The sequence below is a fragment of the Chaetodon auriga genome, chromosome 23 (genome assembly GCF_051107435.1).
Source record: "Chaetodon auriga isolate fChaAug3 chromosome 23, fChaAug3.hap1, whole genome shotgun sequence".
Classification (NCBI taxonomy): domain Eukaryota; kingdom Metazoa; phylum Chordata; class Actinopteri; order Chaetodontiformes; family Chaetodontidae; genus Chaetodon; species Chaetodon auriga.
The window spans coordinates 19,261,280-19,278,185 of record NC_135096.1 but is presented as its reverse complement, the minus strand read 5'-3'; the positions used below and the strand labels follow the sequence as shown (position 1 = coordinate 19,278,185).

General features: G+C 44.9%; 2 protein-coding genes across 3 annotated transcripts; both read right to left on the bottom strand.

Moving 5' to 3' along the window:
• Positions 1 to 591: 591 nt before the first annotated feature.
• Positions 592 to 4,208, bottom strand: rgn (regucalcin). The gene is made up of 8 exons (XM_076723577.1): positions 3,893 to 4,208; positions 2,591 to 2,767; positions 2,329 to 2,511; positions 2,145 to 2,245; positions 1,944 to 2,058; positions 1,702 to 1,833; positions 1,342 to 1,496; positions 592 to 1,158 (listed from the first exon to the last, which is right to left on the bottom strand). Exons 1-8 carry the CDS (start codon positions 4,074 to 4,076, stop codon positions 1,108 to 1,110), a joined length of 1,098 nt encoding a protein of 365 aa, XP_076579692.1. The 5' UTR covers positions 4,077 to 4,208; the 3' UTR covers positions 592 to 1,107.
• vps16 (VPS16 core subunit of CORVET and HOPS complexes) lies at positions 4,183 to 16,842 on the bottom strand. 2 transcript variants are annotated; one of them, XM_076723574.1, is made up of 25 exons: positions 16,652 to 16,842; positions 15,248 to 15,336; positions 14,979 to 15,070; positions 13,724 to 13,852; positions 13,486 to 13,630; positions 13,289 to 13,404; positions 12,630 to 12,752; positions 12,484 to 12,539; positions 11,904 to 11,993; positions 11,225 to 11,396; positions 10,921 to 11,052; positions 9,871 to 9,998; positions 9,646 to 9,681; positions 9,448 to 9,556; positions 9,232 to 9,366; positions 8,385 to 8,493; positions 8,212 to 8,309; positions 7,329 to 7,433; positions 7,105 to 7,182; positions 6,328 to 6,414; positions 5,762 to 5,844; positions 5,129 to 5,225; positions 4,890 to 4,993; positions 4,670 to 4,807; positions 4,183 to 4,559 (listed from the first exon to the last, which is right to left on the bottom strand). In XM_076723574.1, exons 1-25 carry the CDS (start codon positions 16,699 to 16,701, stop codon positions 4,544 to 4,546), a joined length of 2,517 nt encoding a protein of 838 aa, XP_076579689.1. In that variant the 5' UTR covers positions 16,702 to 16,842; the 3' UTR covers positions 4,183 to 4,543. The 2 variants fall into 2 exon arrangements, with proteins under 2 accessions (XP_076579689.1, XP_076579690.1); XM_076723575.1 differs by having other exon boundaries at positions 4,535 to 4,807.
• Between the last annotated feature and the right edge of the window lie 64 nt (positions 16,843 to 16,906).

Here is a 16,906-nt window from a genome sequence, read left to right as displayed (position 1 = left end):
TGACACGCAGAAGGCCAAGAGGCACAAGCAAAGAGATTCTGATGATCCTTTTTCTAAATCTAATCAACACCGTTTTCACTGCTGTGACTTTACGACGTAAGAAAAGGTGAAACTCTTTTCGTCAAGATCAAGCGTTTGTTGTTGTAATATTAATTTTTGCCACAAGAGGCTGAAACAGGATTTTCTCTCCTCCAGCCAGGTGGAGGTGGAGCTCTGTATGTTCTGTGATGATCTTTGCAAATAAGACAAAAACATTTTGTTTCAGGTAATCCAAACTGTGAACTCCAAAGACCTTTGAGCCCTTGTTTTGGGCCTTTCCACCACATAAAACAGAAAACGATTCATTCAAAATGAAAGTGAAGCAGCAGAAATATGACCGGGATGCAGAAACTGACTCTTGCGGCTATCATTGTTAATTCCAGCTGTCACCTGTGAAAACGGTCCTGATTTTAATTAAACGGGCAGTTTGAGATAATTTGGGCTTCTTTTTGTACCATCTGGGCAGTTTTCCTCCGTTCAGTGTGACTGTATCATATAGTTGCATGAAAAAGTCCAAATGGTACAAAGACGAAACATTCTCTTCAGCATTTTAAGATCAATGCATTGTTTTTATTTTGTACATTTTTTTTTTAAAAAAAGGAGAACATCTGTTCTGTTCACTTGTTGCTGTGTTTGTTCAGGTTTGGTCACATTAAAACTCACGTTGACTGTTGAACTACATTACCCATACTCCTCAGGGGCTCAGCTGCAGGTCTTTAACAGTACCTGGACCGATGTCTCTCAAATTTTTATTTTCACATTATACAAAGTCACATAGAAGAATATACAAGAATTTACTGACTCTGATTGGCTGCTGAATGTCTGTCTAACAGTTTTGTTGTTTCTGATTGGCTGCCAGTCTATTCATTTATTTATTTTCTGAAAATAAACCTAAAATCATAATTAAACATTTTGTAAGCTAAAACTTATGATAAGCCATTATAGATAACATTATTGATCCGGTTCAATAATTATCTATTGCACGCAGCTAACAGCTAACCAATCAAAATGTTAATGACTTCCTGGAGGTGATCTGTGCTGTGATTGGCTGTTGACATCTCCTGAAGATCATCCAGAGAATGAGTTTGAAGGACGACCTTTGACCCCGAGTCCTGTCACCTGCAGGCCCGCCCACACACACACACGCGCGCACGCGCGCGCGCGCGCACACACACACACACACACACACACACACACACACACACACACACACAGAGAGTTAGCATCATCAGGTGTGTGACACTGACCACAGGTGAGTCAGCAAATTAAGTGCAAACTGGTGAGTTGTTGACCAAGTCTGACCCTGAAGGTTCCCCCGGCCAGTGGCTGTTGTCTCCTCTCTGATTGGTCAAGGCCCAGACTGGCCGAGGTCACGTAGAGGTCAGAGTAGTCTGGACCTCCAAAACAACATGAGGTGGTCTTCGTCACCGGCAGAGAGACCGTTTGCAGCCGCACACCTGAGAGAACAGTGGATTAGTTTAAACAGTTGTTCTTCATCGTCATCTTCATCAGTTCAAAACAACCAGTCATTCTGTAACCCGACCAGTAGAACCAGCAGAACCTTCACTAGTGGGTTACAAGCAGCAGGATCAGTAACAGGGTCGATGTTGATGACTTGTCCTCCATTGTGACAGCATGACCAGTATAACCAGTTTAACTAACCAGTAACAGGGTCGATGTTGATGACGCGTCCTCCATTGTAACAGGCCACCCAGAGACGACCTTCAGCATCGACTGTCATCCCGTCTGGAAGACCCTCCTCCTCCTCCATACGATACACCACACGACGGTTACCTAGGTAACACACACACTCCAATTCCTTCAGTGCATGTGTGTGTCAATAAATATATATGTACGTGTATATCTGTGCGTACTGAAGTATAAATCAGTGTAAGTGCAGTTACCAATGTGTCCTGTGTTTGAGTCGTAGTCAAAGGCGTCAACAGTCAGAGACAAACTGTCAATGTAGAAGAATGTCCTCTGATCCAAAGACCAATCCAACCCATTGGATATGTCCACCTAACAGTGAGACAGGGACATACATGACACATGACAGACAGACAGACAGGCAGGCAGGCAGGCAGGCAGGCAACGGTTGACATTACCTGGTTCAGGACTTTAGTCACAGTGAGGTCAGAGGTCACAGAGAACAAAGACCCCTGTTGTCTCTGAACCTCAGCAGGTCTCACCTCCTTCCCCATCGTACCTGAGACAGCACACACCATTACCGTGGCAACACGACATCAGATAGACAGCTCAACAGACTGGCAAACAGGTAACCAGCCTCACCTGTCAGCAGGCGTCCAAACGGATCGACCTTCCCGTCATTGAGTCGGTTGTTCGGTTTATCCTCGTCGACCTCCACCAATGATGTCATCACCTGAGTCAACCAATCAACAGCCACGATGCTGCGACCCACACCTGCAACATAACCACCTGACCTGCGAGGAACTACGAAGCCCACTGTGTCACCTGAGGGCAGACAGACAGGTGAGAGACAGCCGAGAATGATTCCCAAACTAAACTGTTTCCTGTGTGCTGATTGGTTGACCTGTTTCCACAGACTGGATTTGATGGGTCGCTGCGCTCCAGCGGTGGATGTTTTGCCCGGCGATGTCGACAAACAACAGCGTCTGCTCTGACTCCTCCCATACTGGCCCTTCACCAATCAGAGAGCTCACCTTCACCACACATTCCACCTTCGCAGATGACATCACCACCTGTTTGCCTGGACATTTCAGACACGTTGGGAGAGAAGCAACAAAAGACTGGGAAAGATGGGGAACGTTCCAAAAACACCTGTTTGGAACATTTCACGGATAAACAGGTTGATTAGTAACAGGTGGAGTGAGGTTCACCACTTTGTGAACACATGAACTCAGAGACACTACAGAAAACTACAGTTTGAGTATAAACGATTGTGTTTTTATTATTGACGACTGGAGTTTTGTGGTAATGCTTGAAGTACTGTTGCATGTTATACTACTGCATTTCATAGTACTACATAATAACACAATATATAATCTGCTCATCATAATAATGCATGTATAGGACATGAGTACTGCATATTATACTGCTATGTTATGTGTCCTACAGAGAGTACTGAGCAACTAAATGATACGACACACACAGCATACGAGAACAAGCAGTACTGTGGACTATCACCCAGTCCACAGCACTCAAATACTACATGTATAGAGCATAATTACTGCATGTAATACTGCTGTAAGTCTTATTTAACTAGTACGTAATGATACTGTAGTACTGACAGATTCCTATGTTCACTGTTTATGAACTAAACAAGGTCAGTTAATGTGTAACTAAAGTGCTGCCGCAGCACATTTCCGTCGCCAGACTTCTTAAACAATTCGACATTTTTGGTGTCTGCCATGTTTTGCGACACTTCAGACCTGCTGGACTCTAACGGCAAAAGCTGGGTGAATTTCTGTGCCTTTTCCCTTCATTCGGCTCACAAATCACATGACAGAAGTTGATTTGAATGAAAATTTTAGGAACTCGTCACAGCGATTTCTCACCGACAGCGGCCATGTTGCGACGTCAATGTTGAGCGAATTTAAATCTAGTTTGGTGCGTTGACGAACGTGGATATTGACATTCACAATCGATTCGAAAATCATTTCAAACTTTTACAACTTCCATAGGCCCTGTGCGCTGTAAACGGAGTGATGTTTGGATGGAGTCTGGGTTTTTAAAGCCCATGCTGGACTTCAGATACTTTAAACAGGCTTAAAAGTAACCGTGTACTTACAGAAGGCATATGCAGTACAACCCGTGTCCTACTTCACGTAAGCAATAGTTTTACACATTTGGAGGAAACAGATTTAAAACGTACCTGCAGTAACTTGCAGCCTGCAGTACTCCACTGTGAAGTATTTGTGCTGTAGTACTTTCAAAACAATCAAACAAGTTTCATGAGGTTTCTTTGCTTCAGCTGACGACCTGAACGCTCCGCCCTCCCAACCCGAAAACCGGCCGACTCTGACGAAACGCACCAGACCAGACTCAGCGAAATCCATGACACAGGTCTGATCGATAGTCGACACTTATTGATTAGGTTGATACAGCACAAATGAGTTTAGTGAAAAGAAAAGAATCATGATAGATTACGCGTTAAGTTCCTGATTAAAACACAAAAAACACATTTATTACTTTTTGAAAGCAACATGCTGAATTTATTCATAATCAGCCAATTAATTATTCTGCGCCTGGTCCAGTTACTGAAGGACTGGAGGGTTTTATTCAAGTTCACACAAAACCACAGAAGAAGAAATATTTAACAACTTACATCAGCTGGCTCATCATTAATCAATCAATACATTATTTATTACTGCAGATCAATACCATCACCAGCTGTGTTCGTGCTGACGTTGAAGCACACAAAGAAGAGAAAAACTCCAGGCTGGTTGCTATGGTAACGCCTGCTCTGTGTACACCGGGGATCACTTTTTGGCAGTTGACCCTCTTCTGTCTCTGTACATGCATTCTAATGATGGATCACTCTTTGGCAGCAGAGCTGCTGATGTTTCTGTTGATTCACTCTGAATGATGGATCACGTTTTGGCAGTCAACTCTCTTCTGTCTCTGTACATGCATTCTAATGATGGATCACTTTTTGGCAGCGGAGGCTCTGGCTCGGTTCAATCTGTCAATCAACAAGCGATCAGAGGCGGAGCATCTGGAGAGAACCGCCGCCATCTCTGATTCATTCTTGCGTTCGATCGCAGCGTCCGCCGCCCCCTCAAGATCACTGGCAGGTAAAAAACAATCAGAGTTACCTGAGTGGTCAGGTTTCACCTGTCTGAGGATTTCACAGGTGTTCCAAGGCTTACCTGACAGCAAGGTGAGCTTTGACCTTCTGCTCAGGCGTCACCTTGGAAACGTACTTCTTGGCCTCGTACTTGTTGTTACTCTTCATGCAAACTTCAACAAATGCCTGAAGAAGAGACAATGCTAAGCTATGCTATGCTAAGCTAATCGTGGGAAATGTAGTTCTTTATTTAAAATGAACGAGTTAACAGTGTTCATAAGAAAACTTGTATAATCTTTATTTAAAACGACTTGTTCTTACCAGGTAGCCAATAGGAGACTTCTTGCTCTTTGAGAACTTCTCTAGCTCCTCCCACTCCTCCTTCTCTGCCAGAGACTTCAGTTTCAACCACCAATACCTGCACAGGTGGACAGGTAGAGAGACAGTCAGGTGAGACGGAGACAGGTAGACAGACAGGTGGAGGGACGTGCAAAGGAAGAGTTCTCGTGAACTGTGAAGAGCTGAAGTGTCAGTTTAAGTGTTGTCGATAAAGTTGGATGGAGATGAAGTAACAAAAGTGCTCGAAGCTGACGACGTCTTCGTTCACACGACGACGTGAAACACTGAGCAACGTCAAAGGAAAAGGCCTGAACTCATGAGACACTGAGCGACAAATACGACAAGTTCAAAAGCGCGTTTGCAGTTTGACGGTTTGGATTCAGCTGAAGTTTCCGGCTGAAACTTCGAGCGTGAGGAGACCAAAGTCCAGTGAAAAAAATATGATTTCCAAAATGATGAATTCTGGGATTCATGATGTATGAAGAATGACAAAATCAGAAAATATGCGCACCTCTGAAGACTGCTGAGAAACCACCTTTAGACTGTTACCTGAGAGTCCTGTGTTCAGCCAATCACAGCAGAGCCAGCAGTGACATCAGCTTGTGAACATCTCACCTTTTGTCAGGCACTCTGAAGTCTCTATAAAGCTGTTCTGCTTGTTTGTGGAGTCCTAAAGCCAGCAGAGCCTCCATTGTCGCCTGCAGAAACAGGACATACAGGAAGTGACATCACAAGGCTGGCCGTGGTTACATCCTGGTCTCAGTGTTCAGGAAAGGGTTGGTGTCACCTGTAAGGTGGTTAATTATAGATCTTTAATTCACTCTGGGGCCTGAAGGATTCTCTTCACATAAAATACACACATACAAGTACCTCTATGTTCCTATCACTATGATGACCACCATTACTTCACTTCTGAGGGGAACGAGGATTTGTTCTCTGTTGTTGTCTCAGATTCGCTTTAATCACATTGCACAGGTGTACCACGAAGACTTCAATCCAAAGAGCTAAAAACACAAAGAAATACAACAAAGACTCTTCTTGCAGCGGATTCTGAGTCCCTGCAGGTCTCAGGTCTGGATCTGCTCCCAGTCCACAACTCCCACCTGCACTTTGGTTAGTCCCTCTTGTGAGGTCTGCTGTGAAAGTAGCGAACAGATCCCGAGCCCCACCCCTTTACCTACCTGCAGGGACAGCCCCAGTAGCCCCGCCCCTTTCTCGTCATCCAGTTTCCGTTGGAAACGAAGGAGCCGCATCTCGTCCTCTGTGGCCTGAAGACAACATATTTCCAGTAATCTCTGAATAAATGGAGGTTAAATCGAAGACGAGGAGATTCTGAGGAGCAGAGCCACCTGCCGACTACCTGTCTGATCAGGTGAACTCAGGTGACTGATGAATGGAAACAGACACTTTACTTTCAGTATAAAAGCATATTGGAGGTGATATCAAGAGTTTATTCTGCACTCCTGTCCTTGCTGAGTGGACTTGAAGCATCGGTGTTAATCCAGAGCAAACAGCTGTCAGTGAGCAGCCATTCTCAAACATAAGATAAGACTTAATTAAACAGTTTATCCATACAATAATGTTCAACACTGCATGCTGCGTTTTAAGAGTAACTGAAGTAAATCTTTGTAACATGACTAACTGATTCTGGTCTCAGTCTTTAGTTATTCTGTCCTCCAGACTAGGGACGAAATCTGGAACAGACCCTCTGATCCAGAACTCTGAGGCCCCTGCAGGCTCATGAAGGCCCACATTAAAGTGCAGCTTTCACTGGTGTGTATACATGTCAGAACCAGAACTCCAGGTCTGAACCAGCAGTCAGGGGGTTCAGGGTTAGTGTGGAGGTCTGGGTTGTAATACGTTTCTGAAGATCAGCATCTCAGACTTGATTTAATGTGTTACATATTTATTTTTTAGATAATCGTTAAATAAAACAATCATGTGTGACAGAGTTTTACCTTCGCAGCAAACTCATTCTTAGCCTTGTTGTATTCATCGACAGCACTCTGCAGGACAGACAGACGGCTCTCTAACCTCTGGACAGAGACAGACAGACAGACAGACAGACAGACAGACAGACAGACAATCAGTCCGTCAGAGAGAGACAGGCAGCACATTCTTGGTCCTGCGTGGGTACCGTTCGGTACATTTCTGAATTTCTGAAGCAAAGAGTGTTTGTTACCTTTTCTCTGTAACTGGCAGTCACGTAGTAGTTGGCGAGTTCCTGGTGATCATCGTCCTGGTTATAAAGATCCTTCAGGGTTTCCTGTTCCTGCAGTTTACAGAACTGACAGCACAGAGATTAATACTGAGATTAACACACTACAGACAAATAAATTACAGATTAATAACACACAAATTATTAATACAGAGATCATCAAATTACAGACTAATAAACTACAGATCATTAATACACAGATTATTAATACAGAGATCATCAAACTACAGACTAATAAACTACAGATTAATAACGCACAAATTATTAATACAGAGATCATCAAACTACAGACTAATAAACTACAGATCATTAATACACAGACCAACAAACTGCAGACTAATAAACTACAGATTAACAACACACAGATGAACAAACTACAGACTAATAAACTACAGATTAATAACGCACAATTAATACAGAGATCATCAAACTACAGACTAATAAACTACAGATCATTAATACACAGATTAACAAACTGCAGACTAATAAACTACAGATTAACAACACACAGATTAACAAACTACAGATGAATCAGAGTGCTTTCCAGGTTTTGTCACAGTAAAAGAGGAAACTGATTAAGAGTAAATCTGATCTGTGATATCGCCCCAACTCAAAACCAGGAGATCACATTGGTTCAGGTCTTCAGTCCATGACCCTGTTTACCTCAGACATGTGATCAGAATAAATGTTTAAAGCAGATCACTGAGATTATCTGATTATGTTTTATTATTTTATCTCCCTCTTCATCATTTGTCACCATTTCATCGTATTTCTGGTGGATTTCAACACGTTTGGACTGGGGAGGGGGAGGAGGAGGGGTTATCATGAAGAAGGTGACGATGAGTACCTGTCTGTAGAGGCTGAGTGCGACCGGTTGGTTCCTCAGCGTCATGAAGAAATCTCCTCGGTTCATCTCGTTCTTCAGGTACGTCACCACCGTATAAACTGAAAACACAAGAAACAGTCAGAGTGACATCATCAACCTGACAGACAGGCAGTGGGTGTGGCTAACAGACTCACCCAGGTCAGTGTCTCCACTCTCCACAGCTTTACTGAGAGCCAACTGACTCCTCTTCATCTTCAGCAGCAGAGGAACCTGTTCTCCAGACCGAGCCTCAAAATCCAACAACTGGAAAAATACAAGATTCAAATAACAAAACCAAAGTCACGTCAATCAAACGTTTGTCCAATGACACGGAAGCAGCAGCTCACATGATCCGCATGTTCGACGGTCAACACAGCAAAACACAACCGCAGAAAAGTGACCATCGAGTGTGAAGCGCCTCATTCCAAAGAGGCGACATCTTAAAAGTCATTTTAAAACTTAAAAACAAGACCAAAACTGAAGCTGGCACCATTAATAGTCTGCTCAATTAGCTGTTAGCAGCTGCTGTTAGCGGCATCTGTTAGCGGCTCCTTTTAGCAGCAGTGTACTCATGGATGTATAGACAGCATCACTGGATCACTGTGATATTGCAGGAAACTTTAAAAAAAAATCAGAATCTGAAAATATGTTTCATGTCCACGTGTCCACATTTGTTCTGTTCACTGGTCCTCTGTCCTCCCCCATAAAAACTAAAACTAAAAACATTATCCTTGTGAAGTTCCTGGCTCATTCTTAAACTGACTGGAACTGTTCTGTAGGTCTGTCAGACGCACCTGATGTGACCTGACACGACTTGATGTGTCACATCAGACAAAACGTGTGCTGCTGTTCACGATCAACCCACAAAGAAATAACAGGACCATTCAAGGGTTTCAAGGGTTTCCCATACGTATGTGTATGTGTAAATACACACACACACACACACACACACATATATAAAAAATTGAGAAATATTGAATTATCATGTCAACATGGAGTTACCTTGATGGCGAGCTCAGTGCGTCCACATTCATAAGCTTTAGCTGCGATGTGCGAGTAAGAAACACCAGGTGAGTCTCCCACCTTGACACACACGGCTCTCGCTATGGCCTCGTCTGATAGGTCCTTCTGCTGCACCTGGACACAGCCACAACCACATCGCATGTTAGACAAGTGAGTTCTGCCAGTAAATAAGGTGAGTAAGGTCACACAGGTTACCTTGCATGAAGCCCAGTGCTTGAGGACTCTGCTGACTCCCTGATAGTCTGGAATTTTCAGGTAACGACAGATTTCTATGGCTAAGGGATAAAACTGTCGATACACCAACCTGAGAGACAGACAGGCACAGAAGAGACAGACAGATGAGAGAGACAGCCAGGCACGGACAGGTACAAAGAGTCTGAAGAGCTGACTCACCTGTCGATGAGCACCTGCAGAGTCATCTGTTTGAACCTGAGGTCAGATGTCAAGGAGCTCGTCACCATGGTAACAGAGTAAAACTAAAGACTGATCTGATTGCTCGGTGGTCAAACATCAAATGACCATATCACAGTTGCTGCTCATTAAAGATTACAAACTGACTGTTGGACAAAAGATGGCCGTACACTACACTACCCATGGTGCACCTGTCTGTGAGGATACTGAGTGTGTGTCAGTGGCAGGCCTACGCTGCTCCCTCTGACAGCATTCAGGACTCTGAGTTCTCTGCAGGTCAACACAAACGGATCCGGACTGAAGTCGGTCAGAAAACACTTCCCGAACGACGCCGCCTGGTGGACAAAACATAGCGTTACACCACAGAACACTGATACAGAACACTGACACAGAACCAGCTGTTATACCACAGAACACTGACACAGAACCAGCTGTTACACCACAGAACACTGACACAGAACCAGCTGTTATACCACAGAGCACTGACACAGAACCAGCTGTTACACCACAGAACACTGACACAGAATACTGACACAGAACCAGCTGTTACACCACAGAACACTGACACAGAACCAGCTGTTTTATCACAGAACACTGACACAGAACCAGCTGTTACACCACAGAGCACTGACACGGAACAAGCTGTTACACCACAGAACACTGATACAGAACACTGACACAGAACCAGCTGTTACACCACAGAGCACTGACACGGAACAAGCTGTTACACCACAGAACACTGATACAGAATACTGACACAGAACCAGCTGTTATACCACAGAGCACTGACACAGAACCAGCTGTTACACCACAGAACACTGACACAGAACCAACTGTTACACCACAGAACACTGACACAGAACAAGCTGTTACACCACAGAACACTGACACAGAACAAGCTGTTACACCACAGAACACTGACACAGAACACTGACACAGAACCAGCTGTTACACCACAGAACACTGACACAGAACACTGACACAGGACCAGCTGTTATACCACAGAACACTGACACAGAACCAGCTGTTACACCACAGAACACTGACACAGAACCAACTGTTACACCACAGAACACTGACACAGAACAAGCTGTTACACCACAGAACACTGACACATAACACTGACACAGAACCAGCTGTTACACCACAGAACACTGGCACAGAACACTGACACAGGACCAGATGTTATGCCACAGAACGCTGACACAGAACACTGACACAGAACACTGAACAACAAAGTGTGCCTTGTGTTCTCACCCTCAGCAGGGATTTCTGGGTGTTAGTGTCATATTCATGTCCTGCTGCCTCCACACACTGTCTGACAGCTTCTCCCAGCATGCTTTGCTCCTTGATCTCCCTTAGGTACTCGTCAGCCTTCTGACTTGACTTCTACACAAACACAGAAATCAGCTGTTAAGTGACCAACAATTCAAATCCTCCACTTGTATCAGAGAATGTGAGACCTTTATGAGCACACATTATTATGTAGTCAGGCAGACAAGGCTTCAGACAGACAGGTCGCCAGACAGAGAGGCAGGCTAGCAGACAGATGGGTTCTTACCTCGTACTCCCTGTGGGCCTCCAGCAGCAGAGCTCCAGGAGCCATGGAAGCGATCTTGAAGATATCCTGACAGACGAGAGGAACCTCCTGAAGCAGCTCCTGATTGGTTGAGCTGATAATCCGAACTCCATCTAGCTCTCCGACCAAAACACACTGATCTTCAATGGGGAACCTGAGGCCAAGCGTCAAGGGTCAAACAGGGGTGAAACCTCACCTGAGTAGAGAATGACTCAAAAGAGGTCACCTGAAACAAATGAAGAAGTTTCTTTAACCAATCATGGAGAAGAGCACCTCAATAATCTCCAGGATAACCTTACCAGCCCCAGGAGAACGTAACCCTTGAAGCACCTTAACAAGCTTAAGCAGTTTCAGGACCACCTTAACAAGCAACAGGGAAAACCTTGACAAGTCCCAAGATAACTTTAACAATCAGCAAGTAGACTTACTGATTCCAAAGTGAACTTTAACAAGCCCCACAGGAACGTTGAGCAGTTTCAGAAGAACTTTAAAAAGGCCCTGAAGAACTTAAACTGCACAGGAACCATAATGAGCCCCACAATAAATTTAGCAAGCTCCAGAAGCACCTTAATAACATTAATGTCATGAGAACCTTCACCAGCAACTGGAGCACCAGTCTGAACTGGTTGATGGTTCCAGTCTGAACTGCTTCCAAGGATACTGGATGGTGTCATTACAGACTCCAGCCACCATGAGTAGTCTGTCCCACATCAACACCACAGACGGCTGCTGACTTTTTGGTCTGCGACACCTGGACAGGTAAAGAAGGTGGAATAGGTCAATGGACAGAGAGGTAAGCTTACAGAGAGACAGATAAACAGATTGAGAGACAGGTAAAAAGAAAGAGAGGTAGATAAATAAACCTGTAAACAGATGGATGGGCAGACAGACAAAAAGGCAAACAGACTGGTAAATAAGTGGACAGACAGGGGGACTGACAGGTCAACAGCCAGTGAACAGACAGATGAGCAGCTAAGCAGACACGGAAATAAGCAGAGACAGACATGTAAACAGAGGGATGGGAAAACTGTGGGACAGACAAAGATGTCACTAAGCGGACAGACAGGTAAACAGGTGGACAAAAGGGTAAAAAGAAAGAGAGACATGCATACAGGGAGACAAACAGGTAGACAGATAAATACAGGGACAGGCAAAAACCAGGCAAACACAGACAGATACATCGGGAAAGAGCAGACAGACAGGTAAAATGGGGAGACATACAGGTAGACAGGTGTACATACCACACCATCTGTCTGGGAGGTGTCGACTTTTTGGTGTCAACTTCACTCAGTTTGTCCTGCAGACACAGAGTCACCTGTCATCCATCCACACAGACCCCGCCCTCTCAGGTTATATCAAACAGCTGATTGGATAGAGGAGAGCTCACCTGGAGGTGGGAGGACCCTGTCCAAAGGTGTCCAGTGTCAGTGAAGAGAGCCAGGTATTTATAGCTGAAAGACACACACATGTGGACGATACTGCCGGCCTGAGGACTGAAGCCCGGAGGACACTGAAGACATTCAGGGAGAAAGACAGGCACGTGAGGTCACCTGTCTGTCTACCTGTTTGTTATAACTGAAAAGCATAGACATGTGAATGACACTCCTGGCCTGGGGACTGAAACCTGGAGGACACTGAGGACAGAATATTGATTGTCTTTTTTGGAATAAGTTGTGTATAAACATCACTTCTGAACTTTCCTCTAAACTGACTGAAGACCGCAGACTCGAAAAACTTCCATTTTTCCAGGATTCTCCTGTATTTATTGTCCCTCTGTCTGTCCTCCACTTTAAATTTGTCCCTGTAAAACTAAAATTAGCCTTAAGAGGAAGACGGATGAAGGTGAGAGCGAAGGAGCACCCGCAGACCTGAACGTAACAAAGTCCTGCTGTTTGTAAAATACGTCACACAGATTTCAGTGATCACACAGAGGGAAAAAAGACAACTCCGCCAAACGCAAGCAGAGACACTGTCCACTGAAGGCTGAACTTATATGATCTGTGCCGTCCTTTTCAGAATCAGCGTCTGTCTCTCTTGCTGTCTCACCACAGCAGTACAGGACGTGTTGTCCAGGATGTAGAGCTCAGGTCCGTTGGACAGCAGGACTTTAGTTTGTCTGTCCTGAGTGAGGATGACCCAGCAGGACGGCTTCCCCTGCAGACCTGAGAAGAGACGGACAGGTCAGAGAGACAGACAGATTTCAATAAGTTCAACACTATAGACTGAGGTGAGCCAGGTGTTACCGGGGACTTCAGGTAACCTCCGGAGCTTCAGGTCATCGATGTTGGTGGCCAAGGTGAAGCGAGAGGAGCCTGTTACTATGGCAACACCTGTTCCATAAGGAGAATGGAACACTTTGGCTTCTAAGACCTGACTCTGGACCACTTCCTGTTAGAACAACAGGAAGACTGAGCGTGAGGTCCAAACCCAGCCCCATAACTGGGGTCAGTTAACTGGTTAGAGACGAGTTGACGGACTGACCTGTCCCATGCTGAAGTGTCTCTTGAAGGATCCAAACAGATCATAGATCAGAACTGATCCGTCCTCTTGAATACACAACAGCTCGTCACTGACTGTCCAACCCAAGTGGACCACTGGACCGCTCTTCCACTGACAGAGACAGACAGGTGGAGAGAGAGACAGACAGGTAGCCACACAGAGACAGGTGGAGACAACTCATTACAGGCCATCCAGCATTATGATCCGAGTACACATTACATATACAGTACTACATGTACCATTCCAGGGCTCTACACTAACTTTTCCACTGGTAGCACTGGTGCGACCAACTTTCTCAGTTGGTCGCACCAGCACATGATTTTCCTATGAACTGGGCACATGCTTTGTCATTGGCATAGGTTGGTTCACATTCAGCCCGTTTTTTTTTTCATCAGTGCGATCTGGGATTTGAATTGTGTGAACGGGAGTTCCTCTTTCTATGTTATAGGCAGTGTTAAACTTAATGATCATTTCGTTCTCTTCTGTTGAGCGATTACTCTCATCCATCCGCTGAAAAAAAGTCGGGAGGGGCTCAGTGTTTCGGGTGATGCATTGGTCCCGACAGGTTTTGTGTTTTATGCTGGCGTTGTGTAACTTCACAGTTTCCATCTTAAATTGTGTCGACCCCGTAACAAATTTTTTTTTGGAAAAAATCAGCAATAGACCGCTTCATTTTTGAGAATAGCGAAACGCTAGTCTTGGTGTCTTGAAGTTCTGTGCGCTGCGCGTTTACGCGACGGCTTATGTGCACGCGACAGCGCTGTCTCATCAGGAGAGAGTGCAGGTGGAGGCGGCTGACTAAACCAGTGAAAAAAGGGACGACTTTCAACCACAATGTCTAACACGGAGCCATAAAACTGATGCGCTCGCACGAACGCGACCAGATGAAATTCTTACTCGCAAACTCTGAAAAAAAGGTCGCAGTCTCGAGCCCTGCATTCCATAAGGTAACATATAATACACTGCAACAGTACCATACAAACATGAAAACACAGTACTATAGACTATACTACATGTTACACTACACATTATCATAATAAAGAAAACACTCAGAGGGACCGTACTACACACAGTATATTAACATACTATGTACTACTGAATGTGAAACAAATACTTAGAATAGTCTGCTTGACAATAGTAACAAAACAATGAGACGAAGAAGAAGGAGAAGATGAAGAAGGAGAGGAAGGTGGTTCTGGTGAACCAGGACTGATTGGTCAGCGAGGAGATGATCTACCGGGAAGCTGGTGATGCCGACGCCAGAGGAGGAATAGATCTCTAACTGAGGACGAGAACTGGGAGAACGTCTGTGAGGTTCTCTGAGGAGAGCTGACAGACAGACAGACAGACAGACAAGATCTTCATCACCATTAAAATGTATTTAATGAGCTTTTAGTCTGAACAGACTAAATTTTCTTAAAATGTACTTGTAGTCTGGTTTTGGGGCACAGAGTGAGAGTGTAGTATTCATAGTATTCATAACCTCATAATAATGTGTGTATGTACCTATGGGTCCTCCATAAGGTGCTGCAGCCACCAGACAGTCTCTGAGTCCGTCTCTCAGGTTCCAGCACATGTCGTACAACTCAGTTTTGCTGGAGACACACATGAACACATGAACACACACTGCGTCACGCTGCTTCATCAACGCTTGTTTGGTTTTTGTTCTGCTCCACCAGACTCCATCAGATGTTTACTCATGTAAACTGGTCCAGACCAGTGAAGCTGTTTGGAGGGTAAGAAGAGGTTCTGCCTCTTTCATGCAGCGTTCACCCTCCTGTGCTGATCTGCATTCACGTGAACACATGAACACACAGGCTCATTCACCTGCACTCAGCTCTTATTTCTCATACAAGATTCAACCAAATCATCACAATCAATCAGTGCAAATGATCTGGGGTTTGTAGCTGCTGTTTGACTGCAGCTGTGGGACACGACATACACGTCCATGTTTGTGACATCATATCATTTTTAATAAAGTTCCTGCTGAAGAATTGTGTTTAGCACTAACAGGAATGATGGCCTCCATCCTAAAACACAGCAGCTCAGTGTTCAGTTCAGGCAGGAAGGCAAAACGGACGCACAGCAAACGAGCGGCTGAAGTTATTATTCCACATTAGGAGCATTGTTTGCTGCTGCTGCTGCTGCTGCTGCTGCATCACCTCCACCTGATTCCACTCTGCTGCTTTTATTCATTGATCGTATCTCTGAGCTTCATTTCAGAAGCTTCTGACTGATGACAACGAACAGGGTCACGTGTTTCTGGTCAGTTCCAGTGATCTGTAAAGTGAAGCCATCAGTCAGGAACTGGTTTCAAACTTTTCAGTGTTTGCTCATACTGCTCTACTCGTCATGTCCATCTCCATTCAATAACAGTGGACTTCTATTTCATCCTCTTCATCAACGAGAAAGAAGATCAACGCTTCTTCATCTGCAGGAAGTCAAGTCCCGCCAGATCCGAGCTCACGTTTTCATTCATCGTCCGACTGCAATCGGCTTCTTTCGTCTTCTATCGGGGCGAGCATACGATCATGTCAAACAAGAGCAATAAGTTACATCACGTTTCCGGTGAGCGTCCATCTCTCCAAAGCTGCAGGCAATTCACTTACATGGTTAAACACACACACAAACACACACACACACACACACACACACACACACACACACACACACAGCAGTTCTTTTTACAGCTAGCCTGAAGCTAACGCTAACGGTGTCATACGATCCGCAGGCTAACCATGCTAACAGACGGCTAACATTCAGTAACGTTTGCTCTGTTCACACCTTCCAGCACACTGGATTAACCGGCTGTGAGTAAACAGCTAATATCGACCCTGTTCACGGCCGCAGGGCTGACGTTAGCCCTGGATGCTGGCAGCTGCCTGACCAATAAACAAGAGAAAAACTGACCGATAAAAAGCTTCTCCCAGCGGGTTCCAGTTGGCTGTGATAAACGCCATGTTATTTCCACCGGAGGGATGAAACGTCTCCGGTTTAATGAGGATACTGATGAAGATACTGACGAATAACTGTTAGCTTCGGTTTTAACTTTAAACCAGTCAGCTGATCACTTCCGCAACGGCCGCTGCTTCTTCTTCTACGTTTTCTTCTACAGCAGTCACAGTCGCTGTCGCCGCCTGGTGGCTGCTGTTTCTGTAGAACATT

Excerpts from the sequence above, each read along its gene's own strand:
- rgn (XM_076723577.1), bottom strand. The coding sequence starts at position 4,076 with ATGGATTTCGCTGAGTCTGGTCTGGTGCGTTTCGTCAGAGTCGGCCGG. Across the intron at positions 2,768-3,892 it reads CAGGCTGCAAGTTACTGCAG|GCAAACAGGTGGTGATGTCA; the intron begins GTACGTTTTAAA and ends TGAAATGTCCAG. Across the intron at positions 2,059-2,144 it reads TGACTAAAGTCCTGAACCAG|GTGGACATATCCAATGGGTT; the intron begins GTAATGTCAACC and ends TCTCACTGTTAG.
- vps16 (XM_076723574.1), bottom strand. The coding sequence starts at position 16,701 with ATGGCGTTTATCACAGCCAACTGGAACCCGCTGGGAGAAGCTTTTTAT. Across the intron at positions 9,999-10,920 it reads CCCAGAAATCCCTGCTGAGG|GCGGCGTCGTTCGGGAAGTG; the intron begins GTGAGAACACAA and ends TTTGTCCACCAG. Across the intron at positions 8,310-8,384 it reads GAGTGGAGACACTGACCTGG|TTTATACGGTGGTGACGTAC; the intron begins GTGAGTCTGTTA and ends TTGTGTTTTCAG.